The sequence below is a fragment of the Canis lupus genome, chromosome 29, assembly GCF_048164855.1.
Source record: "Canis lupus baileyi chromosome 29, mCanLup2.hap1, whole genome shotgun sequence".
NCBI classification, from domain to species: domain Eukaryota; kingdom Metazoa; phylum Chordata; class Mammalia; order Carnivora; family Canidae; genus Canis; species Canis lupus.
This window is the reverse complement of record NC_132866.1, coordinates 24,247,409-24,266,282: the sequence shown is the minus strand read 5'-3', so window position 1 is coordinate 24,266,282 and position 18,874 is coordinate 24,247,409. Positions and strand designations below refer to the sequence as shown.

Here is an 18,874-nt window from a genome sequence, read left to right as displayed (position 1 = left end):
ATGAATTTGAAATCTAATAATGCCTAGCAAGGTTTGCTTTTGGAAGGATGAGCAAATTGTGGTTTGAATGTGACTAACCGAAGCTACCCAGAAATGAAAAGTTGTCTCCAGGAACTCCCATTATTGTGTGGGATTTATCACTGCTAATGATAAGTAAGAACTAGAACCTGTCAGGTGAGGTACGATTTTACCTTCATTTATGAGGATGAATTGAGTACATTATGGTCCACATAAATTGCATTTATACCACACCGATTTGTTATGTGCCATCTATTAGAAACTCAAACTTCCCTCCTAATGACATCATTGTTTCCACCACCCAGGCTCCCTGCCTTTTCTGCCAATGTCCTGTTAATCTTCAGCAGGGTTGGCACGGACAGTCTGTTTCTCAGGGCTCTCAGAATTTCCTGTGAATCTCAGGTGTCAAAAAGGTAACATAAGTGTTTGAAATGGCCAAGCGAGGGAGGCAGTAAAGGTGGTGAGGCCTTTGGCAATCAGACTGGCATGCCCCACTTAGAAAAAAATTAAATTGAGCTTGAAAATAATCTGTAGGTCACACCTTGTCCAAGATCTGGGGAGTTCTACAATTCCTTTCCTGAACGTTTCTGTCATTTCCCATCTTCCTCCTTTAGTAATGCCCAGGCCTGCATGTTTGGTAGTCAGAAAGTATCCTCCCTGGGCATTGACATTGAGAGTCTGTGGAGGAAAGTTGGCTAGGTAGCTAGGAGGTAGCCCAGCTCTTTACATCTTCATGCATTCTGCCTCAAGTTATTGAAAAATGCATCTCCTCTTTTTTTTTTTCCTCTTGGATATCAGATTCCTGGAGGGTGAGGACTTCTTCATTTCACTCAGAGTAGAAGCTAACACTTCTTGCCTTGGGCTTTTCTTAGAAAACCTGGGTTATACAGGGTGTTATTGGGATGTAGTGTTGCATCTGGGAGGCTCTCTTCCCAGGGCATATCTCTCTGCCAGGAAATGTAGAAACTACAACAGATTTGCTGAGAAAATTAAATAAATGAATGGAATCATTCTTAGCACAGTGTGAATTCAGAACAAGAACTTGATAAGCATAAAGAAGAAAATGGTTGCTCTTTGAAAGTGTAGCTGTATGTGGAGGTGAACACTTAGTCAGTCTTGCTCTGAGCCCTCTGCTGCCATCCCCATAAAAAGAATATATGGTTGTGTGACTTTTGGAGCGATGTTTCCTCTCTCTGGCTTTCTCTGGCTAGTAGGGGTCTTGGCGATCCCAATGCCTAACTTTCTCGGATAATTCAGGACTTTCTCCCTCATCCTGTCTCTTCTTAATGGGTTGGCATGACTCAGGGGATTCTGTGCCAATGCTGCCATAACTCTCCTCAGTAACTCACCCATACACGAATTTCATCCCCAGAACGGGAGAGCGAGAGCCCATCCAGGTTCCATATAACACTGCTTCTGTCCTCCACAGAAGCACCACTGTGCAGACTATATTCGAAAACCATCCACAGTCTTAAATAACACAATGCAGCAGACAGCAGTTCCTATAAATTACTGAAAATGGTGCTGAAAAGACAATGTAGGGTGCATAAATTCAAGTATTTAGCCAGAAGCCCATTAACTTAGGGCTGACAAAAAGAAAGGAAGAACATTAACAAACCACTTCCCGGTAGGAGTTTGCAGTGGCTGGGGAAGTAGGTGAAGGGGGAACAAAAAATAAGTTGTATTGGAAAGAAGTCCAGAGAAAAGGAAAAAAAAAAGGAGAGAGATTCTTTTTAAGACAGTGGGAGAGAAAAATCTCGGGTCTTGAGTTGAGATCCCCAGGTGGACTGATTGACACTGAAAGATCCCCTTGATTTTACTGTTGGGAAGCTTTTTTCCTTTTTTCCTGAGTCTAATAGTTTACCCAGTTAGGGGCCCATGTGCCACCTCCTCCCTGAAGCTTTCCCTGATATGCCCAGTGAAAACAATATTCCCTCTTAGGACTTAACTCTGTTTCATTGCTCATCTGTCTCTTAGTACTCACTATCTACCCTCTGTGATGGTTATTTGGGTCCCTTTTTTTTCCTATAGATATATTAAGTACTCTGAAGGCAGAGATTATAACTGGGTGGTTGACAGTTTAGCAGCTCTTTTACTGATTGCTTACTATATACTACTCCCAGTGCTAGAAAGGAATACTTAGACGAGCAAAATGTGGCCTTAGCACTAATGGCATTTACCTTTAGCAGAATCAATATGGTTCTTTGCATAATGCATGTGTGAGCTCTGAATGAACCCAATTCAACCTTCTCTTCCCTGTTTTAAGGAGGAAATTGAAGTCCGCAGCTACTTGATCTTCGTAAGATGGCACTTCTGGTTTGCCTAAAGATGGAGACTCAGGCAATTCTGTTCTTGATCTGTTTTGTAGTCTACAGAAAGCGTTGTTCCCCTGGCCAGTTGTGTGATAGATGAAAGGTAGGATGGGGAGCCCCAGCCCCCCCCTCCCCCACCACAGCTGGGAATAAAACTCCCAGGGCACACTGAGATCTAAAGAAAGAATACACATGAGCTATTCACAGCAAGGCCAGTGGAAGAGTGGGTGTGTCTGAGAAAGGTGCAGACAGGACTCCCTGAAATTAGGAGGTGCTGTAATGGACTGTAGGGCTGTAGGCAGACCCTGGGCTCAATGAAACTGATACCTTCCTCTTTAATTGGACATTTTGCAGGTGTTTGTTGAGTCCTAGAGGCAATATGGACTTAGAGCCCTACAAACAAACATCTATCTATCCAAACTTGGCAAAAAACCAGTCCCTTGTTGAAGTTGGAAAACAGCCTTCTCTTTTCCTGGTTGCTATGCAGGCAAATCGGAGCTGGACAGTAACTCCAGAAGTCATCTGATCTAGTCCCCTGCCTGTATGCCAGCTAAGATGTTGTCTCCATTTACGATGACTTAAAAGAGACTCAGTGGAATTTAAGGGTCTAAAACCACCCAGGAGAGATACCTAGCCCAGTGGTAGCCCAGTGGTGATCAATGGTATGTGGAGTGGCCATTTTTGAACATTTTTAAAATTTGGATTTGACTAGAATAAGGCACTTCTGAAATCCAGGCTCCTCAAGGATGGACTCTAAAGCCAGCCCTTTGGCTCTCAACTTGGAACAACCTGGAGTCTAAGATTTTGCATTTTGGTCACTGTACTTTGGTGACATAGGAAGATTTGGAAGGGTGTTCATGCTGCTCTGGTATGGTTGGGAGCTGGGGAAGCTACAGACACCCAGGATCCCATGCTAGGGTATCCCTGAGCCCTTCTCATCATTCATAAGCAGAGACGCTCTTATGATGATGCATAATGGATCATCTAGTGTTCTCTGCAACTCTGGGAAAATTGGAGCTCTCCAAATTGATAATCTTTAGGTGGCTGTGGTCAGAGCAGATATTCATATTTTCTATACCTCTTTCCATAACAAAACCAGAGGTTGTAATCTTCTGCAGAGTTGTCATGTTTCTGCTTTGGAATGAAATTAGAAAGAAGGGAGGGGAAGGAGTAGAGGCATAAGCACAGAGAGAAGCCTGGACCAGTGTCTACATTACCTGCAAAGAGAAACTCATGTTTTGGGGCTAGTTCTGGTCTGAATTAAGAAAAACAGGGTCCAAGAAAGTCAGAGTTATCCTAAAACATCAGAGGCCTATCCTGTTGGAGGTATGTGGGCAAGAAGATGGAGGACGCATACTGGCACTTCCACACTCACCCTGCAGCTGCTACCTGCCTGTTTATCAGGGGTGCCCTTGATGCCACTTAGAGTCTCATCCTCCTGTGGCATGTGGTTGGTTTCTCTTTTCCACTGCAGCCCATTCTGCTTTGCTTCACTAGTTAAACATGTTAACAGCTTTATAAGATCATTTTGGTTCTCGAAGGCAGTGAGTGTTTTATTCCCTTTGGGTTGTTCACAGCCGTGAGAAGAAATGCAGTGAATGTTTGTCCTTGTGATCTTTGTAACATTTCCTGCTTTAGCGGGTGAACTTCTAAGAGTTCTTGGTATCAGGGTGGCTACAGTTCTTTGCAGTTATTATTTCCTTCAAAAGAAGTTTAGAAGCAGCCTCCTTCATGAAACTTCTAATGTCTGGGACTGACATGGCCTGCCTTTCAAAATTCCCAAATTTTTGTAGCTTGTGTGTTGTCCTTTGGGTTTTTTAAAAGGATTTTATTTATTTATTCATAAGAGAGAGAGAGAGAAGCAGAGACATAGGCAGAGGGAGAAGCAGGCTCCACGCAGGGAGCCTGATGTGGGACTTGATCCCAGGACTCTAGGGTCATGCCCTGGGCTGAAGGCAGGCGCTAAACTGCTAAGCCACCCAGGCATCCCTATCCTTTGGATTTTTGTTCTACCCTCAGATGGACTGTGGGTTCCTTGGTCTTTAACAACAACTGTCTATTTTGAGATTTTTGGGTGATTTTGGGGTCATTGATTTCCTAAATTTACCTCTTAATAAGGAGTTGTACCACATCAAAGTATCATGGTTAGGCAAAGGAAGAAAGGAGCCTTGGAATTTGTGCTGGAATATATATACATATACATATACGTATATACGTACACACAACAAAATGTATATATATATGTATACATATAAACATATACATAAATGTGTATATGTGTATGTATCTAGCAATGCATATGTATATGCATATGTGTATATACACAGTTTGTATATGTAATTATAAATAAATGTGTATACATATGTAATATGTACATATAATTATATGTAGACATGTATGTGTGTATGCAGTGTGTATATAATTATATATGTATATATATGCAAATGTATGTATAATTATACATAAATGTATATATATATCTAATATGTATATATTTTTTCTCCTTTAAATCTTCACAACAAACCTGGGATAAGCATCATTATTATCCCCATTAATGATAAAAGAAGAGATTTTTATCATTTTAGAAGTGAGTTATTTTGAACGTCGGATACATCTCCTATGGATGTATTTTTTTTTTTTTTTTTACCTAAAGTGGCTGAATAGAAAGTTTAACTTTATATATAACAAACAGACTCTACAATTAGGACAATTAAAATAATGAGTTGGCACTCTTGTTCTTATCCAAGGTCATGCAGCCAGAAGTCTGTGAACCTATAATTCAACCTCAGGTCTGACTGATTCAAATGCTTCTAGTCCTTCCTTATTGAAAGGAAACAGTCATGGAGGGCTGTGTTGAGGAACTTGGATTCTGCACCACGGGTGACTGTTGAAAGCTTGGTGGGAGCTAAGTGTGAGATTTGACTAGACACTTTAATAGGATCATGATGCTAGGAGATTGGGGGATGGGTGGGAGGCTCTGAGGAGGAAGAGCCATCAGTGCAAGCCCATGGTATTACATATTCCAGGTGAAAAGTGATAAAAATCTGGACTGATGTCATGGGAACGGAGGATAGAGTAACATGTTACCATTGCAAAGACTGAGTTCTTAGGACTTAGCCCTGAGTTTGAGGGACAGTTAACTCAGTAATATGGCTGTCAGGTTTCTGTTATGGGTGCTGGGAAGACAGTGATGACTGTTAGTTGAGACAGGAATATAGATAGGAACAAAGATTTTATTTACTGGGAGGGGGTGGCAAGGAGGATGTGTACAATTTTGACATATTGTGGTTGAAGTACTGGTAGTTAAAAAGGTTGGATTTTTCCAGAAGGTGGTTGTATGAAGAGAACTAAAGAGCAGGAAGGAGGTCTGAATGGGAGAGGGAAGGTTTGGCTGCATTGGCACTTATATGGTAAGGCAACTGTCAGAATGAATTAAATTTTCCAGGAGTGGAATCTGGAGAGAGAGAGGGGAACTGTCAGTGGAACTCTTGCAGTGGCCAGAATTTAAGGGATAGAGTGAGGCAGGGCAGGAATAGCAAAGCTAGAGAAGATGCTGGCAGTGGTAGGAGGGTCAGGACTGAATCTTTTGCCTCAGTTTCTACACCAGGGAAAAGTAATATGCAACTGCTGCTGTTCTTAGCAGCTACCTCTGAAGAGTTCTAAGATCTCTCCATCTGGATCATTCATCCCTGATTTTCTGGAACAGTCATGATTCCCAATACTTTGTTCTGCTGTCAGACTTTATGCCCATATTTTTGTCAAATATTGTGTTTGGGATATTGGTTTGGAGAATGTCATACATGTATTGCTCATCCGCTCTCTGGAGTACGGGGTATTCCCCTGTTTTCCCTCTGGTTGGGACATTTTCTATCATGTGGCCAAAGTGGTGAAGAGCCAAATGGTTGCTAGTGATGGGAAAGACAAACAGTGATAAAGGGGGCTTTGAGGCTCAGAATGGATACCATGGTATGGGGTGGAGAGGCTTGGGAGCTCTGAGGTGAATTAGCTATAGAAATCTAGGGAAAGTGGACCAAAAGAGCCTTTATCACAAGGATTTAAACAAAAGATCAAGGAGCTTTATCAAGGTAGATCCTGTGTGTGTGTGTGTGTGTACGTGAGAGAGAGAGAGACAGACAGACAGACAGACACACAGAGAGGGAGAGGGAGAGAGAGAGAGAGAGAATGATTGAGATTGAGATTATTATGTAGCATATAGTTGAAAGTTACTTCAATAGACAACACCAACCTACATACCTTCTTATAGAATTTGCTACCAGGACAAGGATTTGCTGTGGGATTCAGAAGAGATCCCACTGGAATTGATCTCCTTGGTTAAGTACCATATCCCTCTGGATGTCATGGCCTAACACCCACATAGGGCTTGGAGAGGATGAGGAGCCTGTTTCTCTCTGCCCTAAGGAGGGTCCTCCATGGACATGGTGGGGGTTATAGAGACAAAGAAGACAAACCACAATGGTGCTGATCACTGAGAACAGTATTCTCAGGCATATCAGATCCCTTTTCCCCTTTTTATAACAAATATTTTGAAACACTCCCTTTATAGTACTGAAATGAAATTCAGAGATAATGTAACGTGCCTACAAACATAATTAAAATCAACATAATGCTCTGACTTTAATATAAAGGAGAAGTAAACGAAGAGTAATTTATAACAAAATAGCATGTATTTCGATAAATGCTCGGGTATGACTACACTGGAGATACAATGAAGTCATCAGATGCTTGCTCCTATACCTAGAATCACAGAGAGGCAACTACAAAAGCAGACTGTTACAGGTGTGTGGTATTGGCAACACACACAAGTATCACCATTTGCTACATGATTTTTAAAAAAATGGTGAATACTTTTTTTGGTAAAATCCTTTATAAAACAAAACACAGTCTTCTTATAACCTACATAATAGTTATGTGCTTAGAAAATTAAGCCTATTAATACTGTGCAAAATACTTTTGGCTTATATGTAAAATGAATTTAGGCTTTAGGCTTGGTTAATGACAAATAGTTTCTTCCCTATAAGAATGTCTGGTGGCTGTTTCAAGCTGTGTAAGGTGTGAGATGATTTTCCATGGTGCAACCTAGTGTAAAATGATCAGCATTCCTGCCTCTGCCCACTAAATCCAGTGCTGGTTGCATCATTGCCCCCCCCCCCCCCCCCCGCACCTGCCCCAGTTTTAAAAACGCTCTCTAAGGGCCAGTAGTTGCCCTCTTGATACCAATATAAAGTGTCCAATGTATTCAATAAAACATATACATATACATATGTATGTATATAAAAAGACTTGGTGGTAGCCAGAAAACACCAGTTCTACTTCTCTTTTGTAAGCAATGCTTGGGGCTGCAGGAGCTGTCCCTGGTGCTGCTTACACTTTGGCGCAAGCTAATTTCATTCCCGCAGTTGAGACCAATTCCAAGTCTTACCTGACACCATAACACTTCTTTGATCCTGGTTCCCTGATTCAAGGCTCTAGTTACCAGCTTTAGCTTTCTCCATAATGTGAGTTATATGCCTAATGGCCAGGTCACCAGTCAGGCTTCCTTGCCCTACTTCGGACTGAGAACCATCCTGAGTGATGGTGTGGCTTTGGGTAAACCTTTTCGGTTGGATCCAAAGGAAGAAAAGATCACAAACTAAGATATTTCCTAGGAATGTTCTTGGGGAGGGATTCTATGAGTTGCCTACCTTTTAGCTGGGTGGAACATTGTTGTTTTCTCACATTTGTATTTAGCAGGGCCTGAGATTTCCATAGTTTGTTCTGTATTTGTGAAAAACCTATCAGTGCCATACCTTCTGTAGCCAGAGCTCTTAGTAGTATTTTCTAAAGTGGAAATCCATCTAGTTCATGGGTATGGCTGTGAGTAGCATTGGCCCATTCAGTGAGATACTTAATTCTCAAGTTTGCTTTTGATCCCTTTCAGACATCAAGGAAAGAATATCAGTTTGAAGATAGTATGTCTTTAACAGCTTTCTAACACTTGATAATCTCCTATTTTAACAGTAAAAGGTGGCTTCAGTCTCAGAACCCACAGCAGGGGACAGTATTGACTAGGCTTTAATGGCCTTGTTTTCTTTGCTTTGCAATTATTTTCACGATTCTTCTGCATTTATGGCAGGTGATATAGATTTTTCATTTTGATAGTAATACCAAGTTTTCTTTTGAAATAAATTAATTTTAGTAAGAAGAGCCAATTTAAAGAAGCACATTGCATTTAGTACAGTTGTTACACAGATGTAGCTGCAAAGAAGGTAGGGCAGGAAAGATTGGTGTTTAGGAAACATTGACATTTTGTATCATTCAAGGTGCTGGGTGTAAAACAAGTTCTAGGGCAGAGGCAGGCCACACTTTGAGGGTATTTGCTGGTTGTCAGGTCATTAAATTATTGGTTTCTTGCACAGACCCACTCCAGACTATTTACTATTCTTGTTGCTGTCTTTGTCTCTGGATAGAAAAGCAGCATGTTAATGCCTCATATAATTGGTGATGGATGGCCCCAGTCTGTCAGTCTCTGACACTTTGAGTGTTCAGTAATTTCATTATCTGCCCATTTCCCCACTCTTTGCAGCCTACCACTTATGACAAGGTGGCATTCATCCCTAATGACATGGGCTGGGCTGGGATTCCCAAGAATCATTTGTCTTCAGGAGGGGTGAAATTCTTTGAAAGAGGCATTTCCCTTTTTATTTTTTATTCCTTAGTTTAGAACAAAGCAAGAAGCTGGGCCAAGAATATTTGCTGCTGTAAAAATAGAAAGAAAAATAAATGGCATAGGTAAGAAGGCTGGAAAATGAAACTTTTAGTGACTAATGACAGTGCTGGAGTTAAATGTTTTCTAACTAAAAATGGAGTCAAAGGCTTTTTTTTCCTTCTAAATGAATATTTTAAAGCAAACACTGATGTGAGTTGGATGCCCACCAAATAAATAAGATAAAAGGAGCCACATTTGACATTGGCTTGATGGAGTCATACTGTTGCTAAGCCAACCTTGGCCAATTTTGCTGTTCTGATAAAGGTAGTAAAACCTTGAGTCTAAATCAAGGCTAATTTTATTTTTTTTTAAGTTGAGAGACAGTCCACAAGTGTGCTGGGTACTTATGGTATTGGCTGTAATTGTTTATGTAACTCCTATGTGCCACATACATTTATCTTACCTAATCTTGTAGCTTCAGAGAAGTAAGGCTTCATATGGGTTAAATCAATTGCCCAAAGTCACATAGCAGGTGAGGTAGGACTAGGATTTGAATTTTATATCTCTCATTAATGTCTCTATAATCAGAATCTGTGCTTTTGGGACTTAGAAGAATTTTTCTAGCTTGAGTGAAAATATTTCTTCCCACTCTCTCTTTTTTTTTTAATTGCAAAACTCTCCCAAAGATAAGAATCACCCTGGGAGATTGAAAAATCAAAACAAAAACCTAACACCTTGGATATTTAAATAAAAGAAAAAGGAAAAAACACACAAAGGGGATTCTGGGCCCCAACCCAGATCTACTGAATCAATGATTCTGAGAATGGCACCTGATGAACAAGTCTAGCAGGTGTTTACAGGGTTCAGGAAGCTTTGGGAAACAGTCTGTAATCTTATAGGGTAATCCCAGGGGTGATATTTGAAATATTTAATAACCTTGAAGAGACTGGGCTCGATCAGTCAGGAAGGACCCTGGCAATAGCTAGAGCAGAGTTCTAGAGGTTTTCTCAGGGCCAAGCCTTAGCTCCTTGGGTACAGGATGTGAGTAACACTGGAAGGTCTAAGCAGTGGGTTTGGGGCTACTTGGGTGGTGGAGTGACATAGGGAGGGCTTGGAACAATAGCTTTTTACTAGAATTATGTCCATATTTTAACTGGGAGGGCTATACCAGTGAGTACCACCTGAGTATCCACCCTGGTAACCCTCACATGAGAAACTGTAAGCTGGTGGGCAAAGGCCGCTTTTTCTTTAAGGTCCCTATTTCTCAACCTCGAGCCATCTGTATGAGAATAACAGGAAAGCTCTTTTTAAAAACACAATTTTGTTACTATGACACACACCTATCAGAATGGTGAAAACCCAAAGCATTGACAACACCAAATGCTGGTGAAGGTGTAGAGCAACAGGAACTCTTATTTACTGCTGGTGGGAATTCAAAATGGTACTGCCACTTTGAAAGACAGTTTGGCAGATTTTTAGGAAACTAAACATACTCTCACCATCTGATTTAGCAAAATTTGGTATTTAACCAAATGAGTTGAAAACATATGTCCACACAAAAACCTGCATATGGGTGTTTATAGCAGCTTTGTTCATAATTGCCACAACTTAGAAGCAACCAAAATGTCCTTCAGTAGGTGAATGGACGAATAAACGGTGGTACATCCATACAATGGAATAGTATGTGGTGTTAAAAAGAAATGAGCTACCAAACTGTGAAAATACATGGAGGAACCCAAAAGGCATATTATTAAGTAAAAGACCTAATCTGAAAAAACTATGTACTGTATGATTTCAACTCTGACATTTCTGGAAAAGACAAAACCATGGAGACAGTAAAAAGATCAGTGTTTGCCAGGGGTTAACAGGAAGAGCAGGAGGATGTTTAGAGCAGTTGAAAGATGCTGTATGATGCTGTCATGGTGCATACATATAATTATGTACATTTCAAAACCCACTGACTGTATGACACCAACAGTGAATATAAACCATGGGCTTTCGGGTTAGACTGAGTCAGTCGATGCAAGAACCTGTGCATATAAATTTCCTTCCTCACTCCTGGTTATTTTGATGGTGAGGCTACGCCCCCATCTTAAGATACTAATTTCAAAAAGCACCTGGGATATGAAGCATTCCCTGATTCAGCTGGCCAGGACTGACTCCTCCTTCTCCTGAATTTATAGAGATTGGTGACTATTTCATTGCTCATTTTTGATTTGTCTATTTTCACTTCTTTTAGTAGAAGGAGGCAGCTTTAATGTAGAGGTAAGGGGCAGAGCCAGATGGCCTTGGGTTCAAACCCTGTTTTTGCTACTTACTGCTGGTGTCATCTGGGGAAGGCACTTCATTTATCCATATTCACACTTCCTCATCTGTAAACACAGGGAAATTAATAAGGTCTTTCTCATTTGGAGCTTAGGGCTACTAGGTTAAGGCACCACAGCTTTTATTATTCATTTTCCACTTTCCCTCCTCCTCTGGAGGGAGATAGAGTAGGGGAATAGATAGGCTCTTCAACCAGAAAGATATTTGATTCTGACCTCAGAAAAACTCTTTAACCATTTCAAAGCATAATTTCCTTATTTGTAAAATGGAAATAAAAACACCTACCTCTGGATATCTATATCTATATCTATATCTATATCTATATCTATCTATCTATCTATCTATATATATATATTTATATAGTTATATAGTTATAAGACAGAGAGAGAGAGAATGAGAGAGAGAGAGAGAGAGAGAGAGAGAACATGAGCAGGAAGGGCAGAGGGAGAGGGAGAGAGAGAGAGAATCCTAAGTAGACTCCTCATTGAGCGCAGAGCCTGCCATGGGGCTCGATCTCACGAGCCTGAGATCATAACCTGAGCCAAAACCAGGAGTCGGATGCTTAACCAACCATGCCCCTCAGGTACCCCTCTGGAAATATTTTTGAGTGTGAAAAATACACTTGTAAAAGGCCAGCTCTTGATTGGTCAGTCTTTGCTAATATTGCTTTTGTGCCTGTCACTTGTGCTGCCATAAAAACAGTGAGTGTATGAATGGATGAATTATGTGTTGTGGTGCAGTGCAAATGGAATCTTTGAGGGTGAGATATGAATCTGCTGCGAAGATAATTTTTACATCTGAGGACTTTCATCTGGGCATGTATGTTTTGAAGCAGAGCCTGAAAGAAACTAACACACTGAGGCATACATTTAGTTCTAACACTTGAATTGTACATGAATTTACAGATATGTAAAAGCTTACAGTGTCATTGTAGTATATGGCAAGGGCAAGCTTCAGATCCTGTTGAAAAATTTGAAAGTTTCACTTCTGAAGGTCTTAAGTTTAAACATGGATAAGAATAGAACGTACAACGATTTTGAAAGATCCTGGCTTCTTTGATGCTAAAATGGGATTTGTATTCTCTGAGATCTCCTTTCCATTGCCAGCTCACTAAGCAATTGCTCACATTCTCTCTTTTCACTTTATTATATTTTAAGACATTTTAAATATTTTGGTGAGTCATTCTTCTTGGTAATTAGATGTAGTGATTAGAATAGATTTTATATTCCAAGGCATTAAGTTTCTTTTATACACCTCAACATCATCATTTTCAGTAATGATCTAGTATTTAACGGTGATTTCATGAAGATTCTGGATCTCTGAAGCCAAGAGAGGGTGAGCCTGTCAGGTGATGGGAACGGAGGACCAAAAATCTCCTGATTCTGGCTATATTTAACAACTGAATCATCTAAGATGAGAGAATAGAAGAGAATAGAAACTGAGTAGCACTTGCAACAGAGTTAGGACTTAAGGGGTTTATACAACGGTTGCTTTTCAACATCTTGTAAAAGTTCTTGAGTTTGAGATACCACTTGCAGCCTGAGCTAATGGATCTCTTTGGGATTTAAAGAATGAGCTACTAGGCTGAGATTTTCCCCCAGAAAGTGGTGGGCTCATTCTGGGAGTGTTCTGGAGGCAGCAGTGTTGGGAAGTGGAGAATGTACAGGACTGCCACATCCCAGCTCCACATCGGAAGCCCAGACGTAGCAAAAGTGAGGAGAGGGAAGGAACTCTGTGCTGCCATAATCTAGTCCTAAGATCTGGTTGGGACCTACAGAGCATCTACTGAATGGCTTTTCCTAAAAAATGAAGCATAAGCAGAATCTGTTACCATTCAAAGCAATGAAGAATTTCTTTTCATTTGAAGAGGTCATCATTCTGATGTTGGGGCCAAGTCATGGGCTCAGAGATCTTGGAGGTGGGGTAGGAAGCACCAAATTGAAGGTTTTATTGCTCACTTTTTCTCCTCCTCTCATATATACTTATTTAGGTTGGTCATGGGGGATCTGTAACTGTGACACTCAGAGTGCTGAGGCTTGAATAGGATGGAGATTTCTTTTTCTCCCATGTCCAGGTTTAGGTGGGTGGTCCAGGAAAGGGATGGGGCTCTTCTCCACCAGCTCATCCAGAGGCTCGGGCTCCTTTCATTTTTGTTGCTCTACTAGCTCCTGTGTGCTTCCCACATGCTAGCCGTTGTCATGCCCATGCCAGGAATGAGCCAGAAAGGGAGCAGTCAACTTCTTTCTAAGGAAGTGAGTCAGAAACTGCATGCACCACTTCCACTCACATTCCACTGGCAAAAGGGGAATCTCACAATCATTTCTAGCTGCAAGGGAGGCTGGAACTGAAATCTCTAGCTGGATGGAGACCGAGAGGTGGCAGGAGGGGTTTCAGTGCTAAAAGGGAGAGAGAGAGAGAGAGACAGACAGACAGATGGAAGCTGGAAGTCTTTGTCACAGACTTCATCCCTTATTAAATCAATAGCCTTCTGATTCTACTGTCAGATCCCAAGGACTTCCTCATGTTCCTCAGTGAGGCTGCCTTTAGGGGATGGAGGCACCATGGGGCTGAGCATTCAGGCTCTAAACCTTTCCTCAACTGGCTCACCTTGATTTTACTTTGTTTTATGCATTGGATTTCCCCCATCGATTTCCTTTAAAGAAAGAATGGGCTAAAATATTCTTAGAAAGCACTGCTGTAAGCACTTTCTGTAATCCTCCATATTACCCATCACTGGCACTTTTTCCTTCTACCTTATCACCTTTCTCCCTTTCTGGGTATCTCTAGGTTGCTGTTTATAAGGAATGCATTTAATGTTCCCGCGTGAGTTCCCCAGGCTCATTTACTCACTCAGGCTCTTACTGCAGGTGAGTGACCTCATTATTGTTTCTGAATTCTCATGAAAGGCAGTATTTTGTTCCTGATCGTTTTCTCCTCTAGCTCTTCCTTTGAGGGCCCTCCTCCAGGGCTCAAGGTCTCCCTCCTTGACTAAATTTACTGCTGTCACAGAGATCTTCAACTATCTCTTAAAGCTGGTTTCAAACCCCAGGGAAAGAGCCATTCTGTCCTTGCTTACTACATAATGCTGGGCCTCAGCTCAAACCTGAGCAATTGTTTTTGGATGGCAGTCCCCCAGTTAGTGGGTGTACATCTCCCATTTGCCTCCAGCAATGTAATTGCCTTGTTGGAATAAAGTGTTCTTTTTTAAAAAAATATTTTATTTATTTATTCATGAGAGAGAGAGAGAGAGAGAGAGAGAGACAAAGACAGAGACATAGGCAGAGGGAGGAGCAGGCTTCCCACAGGGGGCCTGATTTGAGACTCAATCCTAGGACCTTGGGATCACAACCTGACCCAAAGGCAGAAGCTCAACCACTGAGCTGCCCAGATATCTCAGGATAAAGTGTTCTGTTATCTTAGTTAATAATACCTTGAAATGGTTTAGTGCTTTATGGTTTTCATAGCTTTTTCACAGGGAGTATTTCATTTGATTCTAACAAGCACTTGTGAGCAGGAATTTTCCTCATTCCTATTTTAAAATTGAGGAAACAGTTGATAATAAAAGGTTAAGGGACTTGGCCCAAGGCAACACAGCTACAGACAGAATCTGGATTTGAACTCAGTCCTTCTAGGCTGTCCCTTCATGTCCATAAAATTTTGTTTATATGGACTGTAGAGAGGATGAAATAGATTGTTGAAAGTTTCTTTCATGGCCCTTGCTTTGTAGGAGGGGCACAAAGTGAACATAAGTTTCTTTCCTCTTTATCATACCTGGTACTTTTATAAAGGTGCCCTCATTTACAGTATCCCACATACTCTTAAACCCCAGAAGTAGGCAAGGTGTGCCTGGTTATGTCCATCATACAGATACACAGGCTAAAGTAGATGAAAGGGCTCTATGACTGTCACATAACTAGTAAAATCCACCAACTTAAGCTTAGTATAGTCCCTTTCCATGAGTTTAGCTGCATTATGGAAGTGGGATCCTAATATACTTATTTTTTTAAAGATTTATTTATTTGAGAGAGCGAGAGAGCGAGAGCAAGCAATCTGGTAGAGGGACAGAGAGAAAAAGAGAGAGAGAGAGAGAGAGAGAGAGAGAATCCTTAAGCAGACCCCCTGCTGAGCGTGTAGTCCTACATGGAGCTCCATCTCAGGACCCTGAGATTATGACCTGAGCTGAAACCAAGAGGTGGATGCTCAACCTACTGAGCCACCCAGGTGCCCCTGATACACTTATTTTAAAAGTTGACATTCAGTATTCAGAAGTTAACAAAGCTCCTGTTAGAGATAGGATAAGATTTGGAGAATTGATACCGATCAGGAAACCAGAAGAGATGCCACATCCTATGATTTGGGAAAACTTATTTGATTTCTACCAGAAATACTAGAGGTGGACTGGCTGGTGTATGTGAGCTTTCTGTGTGCCTTATGAAAAGATAAACTCTAGACACTCAGATTAATTCATTCAAACAAGTAGGGTTTAGATAAGTAGACAAAATAGGGGAAGACAAATCATGAGCTATCACCCCTAGCTGATTTTTAGGTGCTTCATGGGAGTAATTTGGTTTTCCAGTACCACTCAAATCTAACGAGCACCTGTTCTGTTGGGGTTATCAGGGGGCTACAAACCATGGTCCCAGTGCTTCACTTTGGTGCCCTTGACTAGAGGATTTGAGCTAGGATTCTAAACAGTATACTAATGATCAAGTCTAGGTGTTTCTGCTTTTAGCTTGACTCCTCTGAGTTGATTTTCTGTGAGCCCAGAGGTTAAGTCTAGGCATAGAGAGAATGGGAACTTAATTACAGGTGACACAGAAGGAGTTTTGGGTTTCTTGATCCATGAAGAGGCTTTAGGGGGATCCACGAAGCCTCTGATGTTGAGTGGAAAATTGTATGTTGAGTGTATATTTCTGTGGAGGGAGGATCCATCATTTCATCAATTTCTGTGAACTCTTTGAGCCTCTAAATGAAGGAGAGCCAAACTGAAGGCTCAGAGCAAGGAAAAGTAAAGGGAGAACTAGACCAGATGGAGGCCACAGGAGTGGTCTTCTAAAAGTTCAAGAATCACCTGTTGGGAGTGTCTCTCATTGGTGCTGGTGGGCAAGCAGCATCTTTCTGCCAAGCGCCTTCTCCATCTCCCTTCTTATTTTTTACACTTCAGCTTGATTTTTATAGATGAACTTTGTGAATGTGAGGGTGACATCCCAGAAGTTAAAATCATTCTGTGGCTTGCAACACTTGCTGCTATCCTAGCTTGTAACAGATGGATTTATCGCTATTATTCCATAGAAGATGATGCATGATGAGGTTGTCCTCACACCAGAAAAAAGAAGCCTTCATAATTTACCTTCAAATCTGGGTTTGAGTGAGTGCTGAGAGGCCTGACTCTGCCGTGGTGTGAAATGGATTCCCGGGAAGGGGTATGGCTCAGTTGTCTGACCTTTACAGCATATTTAAATACATATTATGGTGTTCACGGTAGTAAATAATATAGCTAAGGTTATGCACAGAGGAGAGCTGAGGGAAACATTTGCAGTAAAGCTGTGGGCTGCCCTGGCGGGGAGACAGGCACTTGGCTTTGAACTAGAATTTGGAATCTGGGTGGGGGAGTGACAGCAAATATTTTCCACATGGGTGCCAGTTACTTTGGCACTGAAAGAACTAAGACTCTTAAAGCTCCTAGACGAAGTTGGTTCCATTGATTCAGGGTACGTTCTGCTTCTTTGAGGTGGCGGAGGACATAAGTATGGATCTTTATTTCACCACTCACCAGTCATTTATTTAGCACATACTGTGTACTGGGCACTATTTTACCTGCCAAGGTATAAGGACATAGCTTCTACCTTCAACTAGCTAACAATAAATAGAGATGGATATAAAGAACTAAATTATGATAATGTGCAAATGGGAACACATATGGAGCATGGAGATAGTGTGAACAAGGGACTGATTAGAGGACTGCTAAGCTTTGGATGGAGGGCTCAGGGAGAGGTGAAAGTGTGGAGGTAAAAATAGGACTCGAGTTTTGAAGGATGGATAGGAGTCCATCTGTAATGGATGGCTGAGAAAGACATTCCAAATGGAGGAAAAAGCATGTGTAAAGGTCTGGAGGCCTTTAAATTGAATTCCAAGCCATTGAATTGGCTTGGAGCTGTATGTGAGAGAATGGGGCATTGGGTGAAGGCGGTTTGCACTGCTGTCAGGTTAAGCAAGACGGTAGCAACTGTTGGTATATTAGAAGACTGGGGCCCATCATAATGGGTCCTGTGTACTTATATGAATAAGGAAAACAAACTAACATTACTGAAGGCTTATTTTCTATCAGATCTCCTATTCAGCACTTCGGATACATTATGTCATTAACGTACACAACTCTCTGAGGCAGGTCCTGGTATTATCCCTATTTTACAGTCCAGGAAACAGAAGCTCAGAGTAGTAAAGTAAGTAGACAGAGTCACACAGCAGAAATGGATTGATGGTAATTTAGGGAAATGTTCATGATAAAGACTGAGAAGTAAATGGATTGGAGAATCCTGAGGTGGAAAAATCAACAGAACTTGATGCATTGGATATAGAAACATGTGGGTGAAGACAAGGGGGATTTGAAGATGATTTCTAGATTTTTGTCACACACAGTGGGAAGGATAATCATGACATTCCCAGAATACTAGAGATTCTGGGAGGGAGCACAAGAGTTCTGTTTTACGTGCACTGGGTTTTAGGTACCTTTAAGATATATAAATAGAGATTTAAAAGCTGAAATAAAGGTCTATTTGTCACACATCTCTCATGACTCAGTGGCTATAAAAAACATTGAATTGGCTTGGAGCTGTATGAGTCAGCAATTCGGGCTGGGCCCAGCTGGTCAGTTGTTCTGGTCTTGGCTGGGATTCCTCATGCATCCGCTCTCCTCCACACACCAGCCAGTGGCTGGGCTCCCGTGTGGTGGCCAGCTGAGTGTCTCCCTTCCAGCAGGCTAACCCACGAGTGTGCTCCTGGTGGGTAGGCAGGGGTCTCAAAGAGCAAGTAGAAACACAGTGTCTCTTCGGGCCTAGGCTCAGGCCCAGCACCTCTTTAGAGAGGGGAGAGAACAAGTCAAAACCAACCCAGATTCAAAGGATGGGGTAACAGTTTCTGGCTCTTGACGACAGAAGCTGCAAGTCACAACTTGAAATGAACATGGGGTGCCGAGAGGTGTGACAGTTGGGGCCATCACTACAGGCAGCTGGCCACGTGTGTCTTCCAGGAAAGCAAGACCCTCTGTACTTTCAGAGTATATCTTCCCTCTCCTATTTCCCAGCTCTTACTCATGTCTCACCCATCCTCATTTAACAGGCGCTTTGTGCTTGTCTGTTGTGTGGGTTGGCCACTCTGTGAGTTGCTGGGGATGCAGAAGGGAAAGAGGCGTGGTCTCGAGCTAAGAGAAGTCAGGCACCTGCTGGTGGTGAGGGTGAAGCCATTCTACACGTCCCAGACTCTGCCCAGCATCCTTTATCTGACGTTCCCCTGA

General features: G+C 41.7%; 1 protein-coding gene across 2 annotated transcripts in view; it reads left to right on the top strand.

Annotated features, from left to right (window-relative positions):
- Positions 1-18,874, top strand: part of SORCS3 (sortilin related VPS10 domain containing receptor 3) — a 579,951-nt gene that overhangs the window by 123,600 nt on the left and 437,477 nt on the right. The window contains exon 1 of one of the 2 annotated variants that reach the window (XM_072805400.1): positions 14,147-14,228. The exons of the other annotated variant lie outside the window; for it this stretch is intronic. Within the exon in view, the coding sequence (XP_072661501.1) occupies positions 14,166-14,228 (63 nt within the window). The 5' untranslated portion in view covers positions 14,147-14,165. Of the gene's footprint in view, positions 1-14,146; positions 14,229-18,874 lie in introns of those variants that run through there. 2 annotated transcript variants of the gene reach the window in all.